This window comes from Astatotilapia calliptera, chromosome 3 (assembly GCF_964374335.1).
Source record: "Astatotilapia calliptera chromosome 3, fAstCal68.1, whole genome shotgun sequence".
Taxonomy (NCBI): domain Eukaryota; kingdom Metazoa; phylum Chordata; class Actinopteri; order Cichliformes; family Cichlidae; genus Astatotilapia; species Astatotilapia calliptera.
Genome location: NC_137424.1, coordinates 27,241,497 through 27,256,379, shown reverse-complemented (window position 1 = coordinate 27,256,379; position 14,883 = coordinate 27,241,497). Strand labels below are relative to the sequence as shown.

Here is a 14,883-nt window from a genome sequence, read left to right as displayed (position 1 = left end):
TGTGCAATGTCAGATTTCATTGCTAAAATAGAAAACAGTGCTTTGATCCAAAAATATCCAACTCAACACTCTGACTGTGACACAAAGATATAAATATAACATTCTCATTTGTTTTTCTTTGTTCTGAGTCTCAACGCTGAAACAGGTTTTAAATTCATAATTTCCTGGCAGGTAGGATTGTCTTCTTACTCTACTCTCTATTGAGCCATTTGCTATCTTGAGCAATATGAGGGCATACAATTCAATGTTTCAAATCATCAAACAAATCATATTAGAGTACTACAACCTGAGTCAATACTAACAGGGACTTCATGTATTAAGGGGGAATAAAATCCAAACCTACCTGGCCCTATCTGAAAAAGTCATTTTGTGATCTTATTGGTCAGCAGTGGTTTTAACCTTGGAATGCTTCCATAAATGCAATTTTTGCTTGGTCTCTTTGTTGTTGCTGAATCATGAACACTGACACCAAATGAGGCAAGTGAAGACTGCAGTTCTTTAGATGTTTTGGGTTCTTTTGTGACCTTGTCAATGGGTTGCCAATGCAACATAATAATGGCAGGCCAACCACTCTCGGGAAGGTTCACAACTGACCACAGGTTGTTCCAAGTTTCCTCAACTTGAGGATAATAGCTCCAAAACCTTAGAAGTGGCTTTGTAACCCGTTCCAGACTAATATCAATAACTCTGTTTCTCAGCAGTTTCTTTAGACTATGTCATGATGTGTTGCTTTTAGCCTACTTTTAGCCTACTTTTAGCCTACTTCAACTTGATCTAATAGATCTGCCAGTAATCAGGCCTGAAAAACTACTATTAGTATGTCGGATGGGACAAATATTCCTTCATGGCATGTTTTGCTAACAGGCACACAGTAGAAATCATAGAAAGTCTAAATAATGGACTTTACAACTTCTTTCTTCTCTTTGTTTGTTCCACACAGGAAGGAGGGAGTGAATCAAGAGATTTGACACCAGCAAAGAAAAACATCAAACCAGCCACAGTAACAAAAACCAAAACACAGACACACACACATTGTAAGACCCTGACATGTCCATCCCAACAGTTCTATCAATACACCTCACCCCTTTGCCCTTTCATCGTAAGCCTAGCAGAACAGGCTCGCATGCTGATCTGCCTTTCAGTACTGACTGGGAGATCAGCTAAACAAAAGGCCCTTTGTGTTCTCAGGAAACATTTGTGTCGTCAGACCGGTTTCATCAGGCCTCCATGGTTACCAATAATTGGGCTCCGAAAGGGGAGTTCATCAAATGAATTGATTCAGAGAAAGAGAAACAGAAGAAAGCTCACGGATAATAACAGTGAGCCACGCAGAGCTACTTTTTGGAAGCTAACCAAGAACTTGTTGCTGGTAAACATTATCGTTCATCCCACTTTACTCACTTCATTGGATGTTAATTAGTTGTTCTATTGGGATAATGTTGTATTAATGCTACAGTGCTTTTTAGTTCAACTTAACTGTGTAATCTAGTAAAATGAAGCCAGAAAAAAACATTTCCATAGAAAGTCAAAAGAAAACGTTTCAGTCGAATCCAAATAATTCATTTTCTGTCATTCTTTATTGATCTAATAAAAAACTCTAAATAATTAACTTTGAGAATGACATGAGAAGATTAATCTGCTTGCTGATAAATATGAGGCTCGTATCAAACACACAAAGTAAGTATGGCACTGTCTTATAAAAGACAACCATTTATGTGATAAGAAGCTTGTCTATATGACTAAATCTTTATGAACACATTTGTACATCTGTCAAGTACTGCTAACAAATTAGCAGACTGCAAGCTAGAGTTAGGCATTGTTCAGTAAAAGTCACAGACATTAAAATATAAAATCTCTTAAATCTTACTGAGACATCAAGAAACAAATCAAGCAACTTTCATCTAAGTTGAGTGGGGATCGAAAACTACTTGGCTAGAATTAAGAAAAGATCATTGGTTTATTAGGATTAAAATACAACCTTTGGCTTCAAAAGCCCTTTGGTTTAGGTCAAGCACACCTTCTGCAGCATTAGTTGGTACAGAAGTGTACCCAAGCGCCATTACTATAGGGATGATTATCACTTTTAACAACTAATTAATGGCCAGATATCATCTATAGCAGTGTGTGTGTGGACTTACAGTAGTGCTAAATGTGAGCAATAGGACATCCTAGACACTAACCATTTCTTCTTAGTTTAAAGAAAGGACATTCTTTAACTGGATCGCTAACTTGAAAATGTGCTGACACCCAAAATGAATAATGGGAATACTAGAGATTTTTAAAATGTTGTCATGTGCAGGAAGTGGGACTTTATTGAAGCTACCATGCAGAGCATATATGGGCATGGCAACCAATAAAGACAAGAATTTAGGAGGGGAAACTCTTGAGTCTTTGTTTGAAAAAATACATAAAAAGGTCCAGGACCATGCTAATTGGAACCATCTGGAAAAGACAACAGCCCAAAAGTGAGAAAGTGTCGGGAGGAGGGAGGGCAATAGGGATTTGCCATAACAGGGAAGCCTGGAGGGGTTCTGCCTTCTGATCTGACCTGGCATGTGCTGCTGAACCCTTGCACCTGTTGGGAGGGATCCAGTGTCCAGTGTCACTACTTCCTATTCAAATAGCAAACAGAAGAGGAAGGCAGGGGTGAGGAAGAGACAGGAGCTGATCATTTTTACCAGATGTAAAATCTGGCAAGTTGAACCAGGCATTCAGGCTGTCAGAAGACATTTGTAGCGGTATGTGATAAGGGTTCAATATTCTGTCTGTGCAGGGATTGAGCAATTTACTGTTTATATTTGATGCAGTTAGCTGACAAAAATAAATAAAGAGTGGTCTGCTCCATCCATGTTAAATAACTGCTAAGATCCTTGATCGGTTGCTATTTTCATCTTCGTGTTTAAAAATGCCAAATAATCAATCTAACAATTAATCATCAGTTGTTTTGCAGTAATTCTATTTAGCCCAGTTTGATAGCATGACTGCCAGGAGATACTACCATTTTTTGTAAAAATGAAAATGAAACTATTTCTCAGAATGGACCACATAATCCCTCATTTAACATCACCCAATGATTAAATGAAAAATAAATCTTAAAAAGAAATTCACAAAGTGCACTCGTATATATTTCTGACCAAGTCATTTCTGTCCCTGCAAGTAACAACCACTGCAGAGGTTAAAGGTTGAGAGTGGAAGTACGGGGATTTTGAAATAATTCATTTGTGAAAATGTAATAAATTTCTATTCTGTGAAGGAAGACAGAAAGTTACTATGCTGTGAGTGGAGAGTCTTCCCCAGGAGTCCGCTACTCCTGCCAGTATCTGATCTTCTCCAGGGGGCCAGTCGTCCCCATCATCAATCAGTTTCACTGGTGCCTGCGTTGGCTGACAGGCGCTACTGCGCTACTGATGCTGTTATCCCAAAGGTCGCGGTCGGGTAGGAAACACTATCTGTGCAATGCAACACACACACTATATATATATATATATATATATATATATATATATATAAATAGATCTAGATATATTTAATATGTGTGTATAATACGCAGAGGCCATTGCTGCCACATATAAGCGCCTTATCTCTAATGCCTTTTCAAGAAGCCATGGTCCAGCTCCTAAAAATAGTGCTCCCTCACACTCACAGGGATCCCATGATGCTCTGCAGCATTCCTTGTGTGAACCATCTGCAGAGGCAGCAGGGGTGGGCAGGAGATCATTATGTTCACAGAACCACAGCAGTAGTACTTTGAGGTTGCTGAGCTGCTGACCTTGGGGACTTTTCATTTTCTTCTTCACACATTTGAAAATCTTTGTAAAATCTTTGTAAAAAGCATGAAAGGATCAATGAAAATTCTTTCAACTATTACTGTCACGGTCCTGGGTCATTTTGACCCAGCATTTTCAGTTCTTATATTCCTTTGTATTATGGTTTGTATTCTGATCCTTTTGTCATGCTTTGTTTATTAGTATTATTCTATGTGTCAGTTATTCTTTGTGAGGGATTAGTTCTTAGGTTGTGTCTCTCGTTTAGTATAAGTTCAGTTCAGTGTCAAGTCTGTGTCTGTTTCTTGTTTCCCGTTTTATTGTGAAAGGTTGTGCCTCATCTCAGCGGGTCTAGCTTTGCTCCCCATGTCTCGTTAGCCCAAACCCTCCCAGCTGTGTCTCCCTCCTGTTTTCCATTCCCTGATTACTCCCTGTGTATATAAGCCCTGTGTTTTCCTGGGTTCCCTGTCGCATCGTACCCTCAACTAGCTGTGTTTCGTCTCCTGCTCCTGCGTTTCGTCTCCTGCTCCAATTTAGTATTTCTTTTCCAGTGTTTCAAGTCCTCGGTTCCTCTGTTCAGACTTTTGTTTGTCTTTTGGTGAGTTTAGTTAGTACGAGGTTTTTTCCAGCAATAAAGCTGTGCTTTAAGTTTCACTTCCGTGTCTGAGTTCTGCATTTTGGGTCCACCACTCCTGCTTGCCTGCCTGCCACACAGCCATGACAATTACTTTAAATTGTTAGAACATGCTAAAATGTACTTAGGATGCTGCAACGCATCTTCTAGAAAATCTACGTAGCTACCCAGGTGTTCACAGATTGACAGTGTTTTTTTAGGTGGAATATCACGGTGTCAATAAACTACGTTTCTTTAATGAATGTGGAACATTTCTGAAGTAATACAAAATCAACTTTGCATGACAACAGAGGTTTAAGAACACTAGTGATTGTTACCAGATTATTTCTTTTAGTATTTGAATAAAACATTGACTATGTCAGAATAGTCTCTGCACCAGAGGTCTAAGTGTCAAATTTCTGACCAAAGTGGTAAGTGCTCAGAAAATCCAGAATAGCCCGGAATGTTTAGGAAACCTATTAAACTAAATTCTGGAATTCAAATACTTTTATTGGGTGTATTCACATCCTCTTAAAGTTACATGCCTAAATAATATGATCAACAACATGTGAGATTTTCTACGGGCTGCTGACACCTTGCTTTACTTTGAAATTGCCATTACTTCATTGCTAAAGAGTTTCCTGTCCTTCACCCTAACAGAACACTCCCTCCATTATCTCACCCTTGTTAGAAGCCAAGAAAAAGACGCAAGGCAAGCGTCATTGGCAAAGTTCACTGAATACAACCCCAGTGGTAAAAAGAGGAACATGCAGTTTTTTTGAATTTAGTCAGACATTATGATTTAGGATTTTCCCTGCTTTAAGCCGTCACATCCACCTTTGCAATGGTGCCTGCAACCTGACCCATGCGGCAGTGGATCTCTGACCATGAGGTCAAACACTACAAAAAGCAGACCTTCAACCTCTCTGGCAGATGACACCAGAATACTTTTGCTGGCTTAGTTAAGGCAAACAGAAAAGTACAAGTGCTGACTACCAGTTTTCATAATGCTATGTATTATTCAAGTAACCAGAATAACCACCAGGACATTATTTAAGCAGTCATAAACCACCATAATGGCACAAAGCAGAGCAAGAATAGGCAACTACTATGCTTTCGTCTGAATGTGGCCTTTGTGTGAGAGCATATGATTCTTTGCCCTTCCTGTGACAGCTGGCTTATTCCACGTGGATGACACAACCCACCGATATGATCCCATGTGTTACTGCAGGAGGCTGCACTGTAATATGTCCATGAATTTGCCTCATTATAAAACAGTGCAAGGTAACGAGCACACTGTGTGTAAACTATATGTAAGCTTTATAGCGTACCTCCAGCTTGTCCAAAGGTTCCAACTCCCATTTCATGACTTTGACCTTAAACAGCTGAGGTCAGTTTTCTTGCCCTCACATGTCTTCAGTATGAACCTGAAGGCTATTGAAGTTGAATAAAAAAGTTCTTAAAGAGGAATATCTCACAGAGTCAGTGAATAATCTACTGCCTCTTTTTTGATGGTATTTTATTATATTTTTAGAAAATTTTAGAAAATATGTCATTATTGATAACAGAAGGGATCCTTGATTGGCAGACAACCTGCTGGTCTTCTAATCCAGAGACACTGTCTTCGATTCCCATTCAATTCTGTAGAGGCAATCAAGACAGTGCGTCAACATCCAGAGCCTTGAGGAACTCGAGAATCTCATCCATCCTAATGGTCCAGCCACTGGAGAGCTTTTTGATCACTTCAGCAGTCACTAAACTGCTCAGCACATCACCATATAGGTGTACACAGTATACTCATATGTTAACTCTGGAAGGAAACTCTGGACAGGATGAAAGACTTGGGATAAAGGAAGGATAAATTATGGTCACAGCTTGAAGATGTGTTTGAGAGGGGAGCAGTAGTTGGGCTCAAACCTGTTATCACAATCCACAGGACAACTCTACATTGAACTGCACGAATGTAAACATAGTCACTGAGTGTGCACACTGATCTCAATCACACATGATTCGCCTGTTACTATACAATTTCATTGTAACGGAATTTAAAAGCACTAATTGCCATAGTTGACCATGTGTTGAGTGAAACAACAATTTAAAACCAATACTTAATATTTCTTTGATAACACTGACCAGACGGGGTCTATTGAGAATGAAAGAACATAAAGTACACCGACTCTATCGTTTTATTAACACCCCCTTGCAGAAGGTGCCAAACAGGACAGGATTTTTTTTTTAAAGAACAATGAGTAAAATCAAAAACCTTCTAGAACCAATCAAGAAACAGTCTGACAACTCAGCAGCCATTATGGATCGAATCTGAAAAGCTACTTTTAGACCACCATTCAAAGGAGAGAGCTATAACTTTAATTTCAAGGGTCACTGAGACACACAAACTGTATGTTTAAAGTGAAGTGAGACTGATCACTGTTTTAGTCTGTGCTTTTATGGCACACTTACTTAAACATAGAAGACTAATTTTTAGCTAAAGAATCAGATCTTTTCTCGGGGACTTGGTGGAGACCAAATCCAAACTAAAAGTAGATTTAAGCAATTTTTTTTTCAAGTAGAAAAAAAACATACAGAGTGAATGCTAATACTGTTTCCTAAGTACTAGGAAACAGTAATAGTGCTACAAGTAATACTACTGATCAGTATTTAGTTGGCATCAACAGACCGAATAAAAGAAAAAACACTGACTTTTAATAAGAAATGCAGATTTATATTTTTACCAATGACTTAAACTTTGCACTTATGTTTATCTAAGGCCCATGTGATAGAGCTCCATTGTTGGAGTGAGTCACATCCCACATACACCATACTAGCTGACTACATTTATATTTATACACAGCTGAAAACAGTCTTCAATAAATGTGCTATTTTCCACTTGTTATATAAAAGTAGTAAGCCTTTTTAAAAAATGCACATTTTGACACATTTAACAGATTTATATTTTCAACAGGAACCAGTGAGGTTTAGAGTGATTTGCACATACTGGTTACTAACATGTGAGGCGCTAGGGTCAGGGCAGATTGTGACAGAACAGAAAAGAATAACACCAGCTTTATTTGACCTTTGTAATTTCTGGTTTTATTTCTTATTATGAAATGTCATAGTAGTGCTAGTAAAGCGACCAGCACACAGATGGTTTGTTTACTGGCAAGTCTGGAATAGTGACAGGCGTCGTTGTGACTGCTGAGAGCAAGCCAACCATTACATCACACATCCAGGATACACTGTCCTTGGTGGGGACTGAGACACAGCCTAGAGTGGAGTGTATGTCTGTTCCTACTGACTCAGTGTTTACCTCTCATATCTGTAGTGCATTCTTGTGTACATGTCTTCTACATATATGCATCAATGTAGAAATGGAAGTGTATGTGTGTTCACATTGTGATGGCAATGCAGCTCTATACAAAAAAGTAGTGCCTCTGTGTTAACAAAGCAACACGCTTTAGCTGAATTTGGAAAAGAAGGCAGTGGAGAGCAGGAGACATTTACAGGGTGTTTATGAGGAATGGCAGTAAGGCTTCTCTTTACAGCCAATTGGGTGGAGGTCAGTAATGAAAACTATATTTACTCCAGTACTTAAGCTTTGTTGTACTGAGATACTGTAGTAGTATTTTATGTTTTTGCATCATATTTTAACTTCATGACATTTATGTGATAGGTATAGCTACAAGTCAGTCAAAATTAATCAAAAACACGAACAAACAAAATATTCTAGTCATGTCATATTACCTTACATAATAACATACAGTATCAGGTTTAAATTGGCTTAAACTCAACAAGCCAGTTACAGGGAGCCAAAATCTTGATGCTGTTTCAGAGCTGGCCACGCTTATAACGAGTTCTGTTTTTGTTTTTTTGTAAATAAAACTTCTCAAAATGTGACATGTTTCCGATGCTTGTTATTAAAAGATAAATATGCAGCACTTATTACTTGAATTTAACCAATTTTATATAAAATCCTGGAGCTCCCATCTCAATATCCATAATGATATCTTCAAGTTTGTCTGATATATTAGGTTGTAGTAAAATCAGCTGAATTGCTCTGTTTTACCTGCGTCTGAAATAGCCACTTGGCTCACTATTCTCATTCTTTTGATTTAGATCCATTTAACCAGTGACTGTGTAATGTTTATGTTTTTTGATAACAGCAGATAAAACTGTAAATGTGATATAGCTAAGGTCATGGTACACTTCCTCACCATGGGCAGGTGAGGAAGTGTACATGTCTTTTTACCCTGTAGGTACTAGCTTTTCTTAAGAGATACTAGCGGCATCTTTTTTGGTGAAAAAACCTTTAACGCTGCAAAAATGGGCATTGACTCAGCTTTGAGCTAACTGAGGTGCACACGAATGAGAGTGAGAGCAAGCTGTCACTTGCATGTATGTATGCATGCTATACATTTAAAATGACCAAGAAAAGGCACACAATGTAAGCTCACTTTCTTTCATTGAACTCAACAATGAATAAGAAGCTTCTTTAGCTCCTTTTTCTTTACTGCTAAATTTTAAACTTTATATATTCAAATCTACTATTAATATAAACATGTGTAATTTATCATACTACTTGCAGATAAGCTTGTTTTGAACTCTCACTGCAAACTATAAGTCATCATAGAGACATGGGAATATTAGTAGATGATTTACACAATAAAACATAAAACAACACAAAAGATGACAACTCTATAATTTGGTATAATACCAAAAACACTGTAAATACGTATTGGAATTATTATAGGGATTTCTTCTTAGCAACCTGCCCTCAGACCTTTGTAAGCAGCCCAAATGGCTAATGTCCCAGAGCTTGAGATGCGGGAAATGGACCAAAACAACAGTGTTGTTGCCAGGGATGTTGCAGGCAGGCTGCATATCAACCTGCAGTATAAGCATTCAGCTTGCTGCCACAGGCTTGTTGTCGTTCACATTCACATTCAAAGAGAAAGTGCCCTAAGCTCCAGACCAGGATTGCATAACACGAGGGCGGCTTGGTTGTATTCAAAGTTCATTTTAATAGAAGCACATATATTCCTACACAAACACCCTGTATCGAGAACTAACTTAAAAATTATGTTCTAATGTCTGAGTTGCTGTTATTAAAGTAAAAAAACCCCGATAGTATTTAGTATGTGAGTGATGAGTCCGCATTCCAGTGGTTGTAAAAGGTAAGTGATTATTAAATACAATCAATTCTGGTACCGGCAGGTGAACGCATCACAAACGGCTCATTTAAGGATATTAAAGGTCATTATTACCTTTCTCCTCTGGCATTGTCCTCCAGCTGTCAGCCCAAATGCGATATACTGTTACGTCCTTTGCTGATAATAATTACAGACAAAATCCCAGAAATCTGTTCAGAGTACACTGACAGTGTTGCAACACATCCTCTGAACACGCTGCAGCTCTGGTGAAATTACAGATGGAAGCACAGAGTGAGCGTGCTGCCCGTCACTATCTGTGGAATGAGCAGTAGGTCATATGACTCTCTCTCTCTCCCTCTCTTTCTCACCTCTCTGAGGTATTGCAGCTATCTGTTATAAATAGATGTGGAGGTTTAAGAGAATGACACCTCTGAATGGTAATCTGTCACTGGGTGTGTCCCAGTCTTTCCAGTACACACCAAAATAACTTCTCACAGCTCAGTGATAAGCTAACTGGTTTTCAGTCTGTTCGGTGGTAAAAGATGACGTTTAACAAAACAGTATTTATTATTATATCATTATATTGTTCCCCACATATTTTTAGGTTGGTGATGCAAAGGTTCAGAATATTTTCTATAACTGCTCCTGCAGATTAAACTAACACTTACTTAGTTGTTGTTAGTTATATTTGGAAACTGTCTTTAACTCCCCCAGTTAATCTGACCTGGTATCTAAACAATATCCAAATAAGGTTTTATTGCTGTCGATTCAAACCTGCTTTATAGACAGACACATAGGGACAGATCTAATGTACTGTACAGAGAGATAAATGGATAAATAATGTAAACATAGCATTTAGCTAGCAATATTGCTAATTAAGGACAACTTAGATGAAATGTATTTAGTTGGTGATCTGCAACTTTTACCTGCCTGACTTGCATAAACACTTTTTAATGACTGACGACGTGTAGCGTGACTTAACTCTCTGAATGATGCTTCATGACTCCATAAACAATACTTACTGCCAAAGCAAAATAGTTGCGTGATATAACTGAACAATGTATGCACAGTGTAAAGAAACAATGAGGTCATTCTTTATTCAGCAGGTGTAGGGTCACCTTAGGGTAATGGTAAGGATTTTGGATCCTCTCCATGTTTTGGGCCTCCATAAAACAATGGCCACTTCCTCAGTGGTTAAGTAATTACTCATTAGGCACTAAGCCAGGCGTTTATAATACAACTGAACCACCAGACGATTTGAGAGGAATATTCTGCCATTATCATAATAACTTTTACTCTGGATGGAATTACCTGGGCCTCCGGTAACACTGTGAGGAATCTTGGAGTTGTTTTTTATCAGGACGTGTACACTACGTGTACACATATAGGGTTTTGAATAATCAGGTCCTATCTTATCTTAAAAACCTCATATTACTGCATCACTCCATTAAAGCACTACACTCACGCCCAACTAGTCGCGGACGCCGCTCCCTGAGCGTAGTTCTGTTGGAGATTTCGTTCTGTTGAAAGGGAGTTTTTCCTTCCCACTGTAACCAAAGTGCCTGCTCATAGGTGGTCATATGATTGTTGGGTTTTTCTCTGTTTTATTTGTATTATTATAGGGTTTTTACCTTACAATATAAAGCACATTGAGACAGTTGCTGTTGTGATTTAGTGTTACATAAATAAAACTGAAATTTAATAATACATTTTCTTAAGTTAACATTTCTTAAGAGTTTAATGAATGTTTGGCAAAACATCTCAACATCTTGCATCTGAGTTCTTAATTTGCAATAGTGACAGGCATTTTTAAAGGTTTGAGTTTTCTCTGGCGATCTCCTAGACTTTACATATTTGCAACATCGAAAAGTCAGGATAAAATGTTCTGAGTGAAATGCTGTGACAGTTAGCAACATTAATGGTTCTCCTATAATGAATCAGTGTGACTTTTTTTGGCATTGGACCGAGTTTATGATTGCAACCTGCTAATCAAGCTAACTGGCATTAGCTGATAACTTAAAGTTATCTCTTTTATCCTAAATACTGGCTTCAAGTAACCAACATGGTAACACCAAAAACTAATGTTAAAGCTTCAAAATTAGGAGTCCAACAGCACAATGGGTGATGTCACAGTGGAACAATGAAATTGTACAATTTGTGCCTATGAAGGTACTGTATTCATGAACAGTGCACAAATTAAATGATATAAAAATGTTAGTTCAGTTCACCAGAAGAACTCTCATTATTACCTCTGCTTTTACAGCTACAACAGCACCGTAGAGTTTTAGCACAGCATGCATTCAAATCCTTGACATGACAGGTGAATGCCTGTCAAACAGGACCAGCTTGAGCCCATAGAGGAGGTTATTAAAAAAAGTACCAAAAATAAAAGACCGGATGTACCAGAGGACTGCGTAACAACTGAGCTGACTGTCAGTGAGCAGAGGCATATGCCAGAAATACTGAGCATTTAGTGTGGCCTCATTTCTTCTCTAACATTGGCTTTATTGTTCCTCACATATCTTTTAAAGGTGCCTTCTTTCTTTCCCTGACTTTTGAAGCTGTGATGGGTCATCACTGGAGCTCAGTAAATGGTAGAAAGCTTCAGGGCAACAGTGTGTATGGTGGACTGTGCCATGTGACTCAGCAGCAGGCACTGTGTGTCTGTGTTTATGCGAGAAAATACACAACATCTGCATTGCAAATTATCCAGTACTGCCTCTGCCAAGTGGCATCTACAACAAATTCAAAGGGAGACCAAGACAGAAAGTGGTGCTGCATCCAAATGAGCCGAAAATAATACCAGCCACAACACAATATACACACACATAATGACATGTATAAGGATCAGAATTCCAGATAAGATAATAAAAATGCAACTTCACAGTTTTGTCATAGGACTTTATGCAGAAAAAAGATACTGAAAGAAAAAGAATCATTCTGATCTTTACCCATCTAACAGAGAACACCAGCAATCTGGGTTTAACTTTAACCTCCTAAGACCCGAGCTCTTCCATGGCATGCATTTTTAATTTCTCTTTGATATTTGGGCTGATTGGGACCCGGTGAATGTAAAAACAAAGAATTACCAGTTTTGTTTTGGTTTTTTTACCTGATTTTTGTTTCTAAGAAAAATGAGAGCCACATATAAGGATATTTATTTAAAATTTCGATAGAACAGTAGCAGTATAATGTCCTCGTAAGCGCCCCTGTAGAGCACAATTGAGTATTTTGGTCTAAATAACCCAAAACGTGATGTCCACATATGTGGGCGCCAGGTCCTAGGAGGTTAAAATAAAAACAAAAAAAAATTCAGCAATCTTCACTGTTAAAGTGGTGCTGATATAAATCCTTAAAAAGCAACTGCACCAACAAGAGAACAAACAAAGCAACAAAATAAAGAAGAAAGAAGAAAGAAAAAACAGCTCAGCTTGTGGAGTCTTTTGTAGCTTTGACAGAATAAAGCACTGAAAGGCAAGAAGGCAGATATCTGCATAGACTTACATTTATATAAAACATCTTAGGTACAGAGAAATTCTTTATCCCTTCTTTCCTAAGTGGAGAGTTATTGCCGGGATTGGCTATAAGGATACTTTGGGTGAATTACTATTTAGATATAGTATCTCAACATTTTTATTTGCTTCATTTATTTATTTATTTGCTTCAGGTGTTCTAACTAACTCACTGACTGCATTTGGCCCAAAACATCCTGTGCAAGTACACAAATCCTTCAAGCTATGAAAGATGCATTTCATAAACTTTTACATTCTGCAGTGGGTTCAATGAAAATCTTCACATAACAGAAGTTATAACAGCAAGAGAAATCCATTTCTTTGGATTTGCTTAAGCTCAACTCTTTCTGCTAACCAACTGCACTGAAGTCTATCTTTGGCTTCTTAATGACTAATTACTTGCCTCAGGACTGCTAATGAGAACGCACTGAGTATGATCAATAAAGCTGGACATTCTTTTGGGGCCTTTGAATCCAGTTTATCATACCCGGGGTAGAGCAGGGTGATATAACCAAAAATATTTGTCACGATATACATTTGAAAATTTGCGATAACAATATAACTGACGATATAATTGACACTAGACAAAATACTTTACAACTCCACAACTTTATTAGTGCAAAAAAACCCCCATCAATGTATTTTCACTTAAACAAGCAGCTGTTTTTAAGTGCATTAAAGTTATATAAAAATGAACAGTGCAAATGCAAATTCCTTGCTGACAGTTTAACCAGAAGGCATTTCCAGTGGAAATTGGCCGACATATCCTCAGCATAACCACGTATAATATCCACAAAACCTAAATACAATACGGTAATATTATGTTGAAGCACAGTACGTATCACTCCACGAGGCTCCTGCCTACGGTAGCCGTAATGCTCCGACAATCCATCAAGGAGTGGGTTTGTAGCTTAGCAAAGTCGTACTGAAACATTTGACAGATTTTCGAGCGCCGTGAACATAAAATCATTTCGAGGTCAGTAAACACAACCAGAAGTCATACATAAGGCACACGGGATTATAGGGGCACTGTCGATTTTCAGAAAAATCAAAGGATTGATTTTAAGTGTGCCGTATTTTCCAAAAAACACGGTAATAACGACGGCCCGCTAGCATGTGCTACCAAAAATAGTGCTTTGTTGTGTATCTGACGGACGAAAGCTAACCCAGTTCCACACCACTGAAGTTGCAGCATTTTTACAAACCAATCCTGGTTCATCTGTTTCATTCAACGATCCACTTTCACCCTTCTCATTCTCCATTGCCGCCATGCTTTTTCCGCCATGTGCGTATGAAAGCAAAGGCACTACGCATGTGCGTTTTACCCATATTTTATCGCGATACTTCATTTTCTTATCGTTGCCCAACATATACCAGTATTAACGTGAACGGTATGATATGGCCCAGCCCTAACCTGGGGTATCTGATATCTGTTATCGCCTACCTACCCTATCCTGATTGCAATCAGCAATCAGGATAAGCAGTCACACAAAGCTTTTTATCATTTCACTAAAATAGCCGAGGGTTTCCCCTGCAGGCTTACATGAATATGATCAATCACAATTATGGATAGGATTGCTGGAAGCAGAGTCGCTAATTTTACAAAGAAAGATAAAACCATATTAGAAAAATGGCAAGCAGTAAAACACAGAATACAGGTTTGAAAGCAATACAGCTGCTATAGACAAAGGAGCAGTGTCAGTGTGTGTGAGGGGAAAAGTACTATAGAGTAGTTTAGTATTAAAACCGCTGGTTGAACTTGTTTGTGCACTACAGCCCCATTGCTTGGTAAGAGTGAAAAAGACATTGACCTAGGACCTCACCATGAAACTTCGAGGGTTCAAAGT

General features: G+C 38.3%; 1 protein-coding gene across 11 annotated transcripts in view; it reads right to left on the bottom strand.

The window, feature by feature from the left end:
• Positions 1-14,883, bottom strand: part of ablim2 (actin binding LIM protein family, member 2) — a 93,135-nt gene that overhangs the window by 61,152 nt on the left and 17,100 nt on the right. For 10 of the 11 annotated variants that reach the window (XM_026157954.2, XM_080299773.1, XM_080299774.1 and 7 more), the window contains exon 1: positions 9,639-9,846. The exons of the other annotated variant lie outside the window; for it this stretch is intronic. In XM_026157954.2, the coding sequence (XP_026013739.2) occupies positions 9,639-9,654 (16 nt within the window). In that variant the 5' untranslated portion in view covers positions 9,655-9,846. Of the gene's footprint in view, positions 1-9,638; positions 9,847-14,883 lie in introns of those variants that run through there. 11 annotated transcript variants of the gene reach the window in all.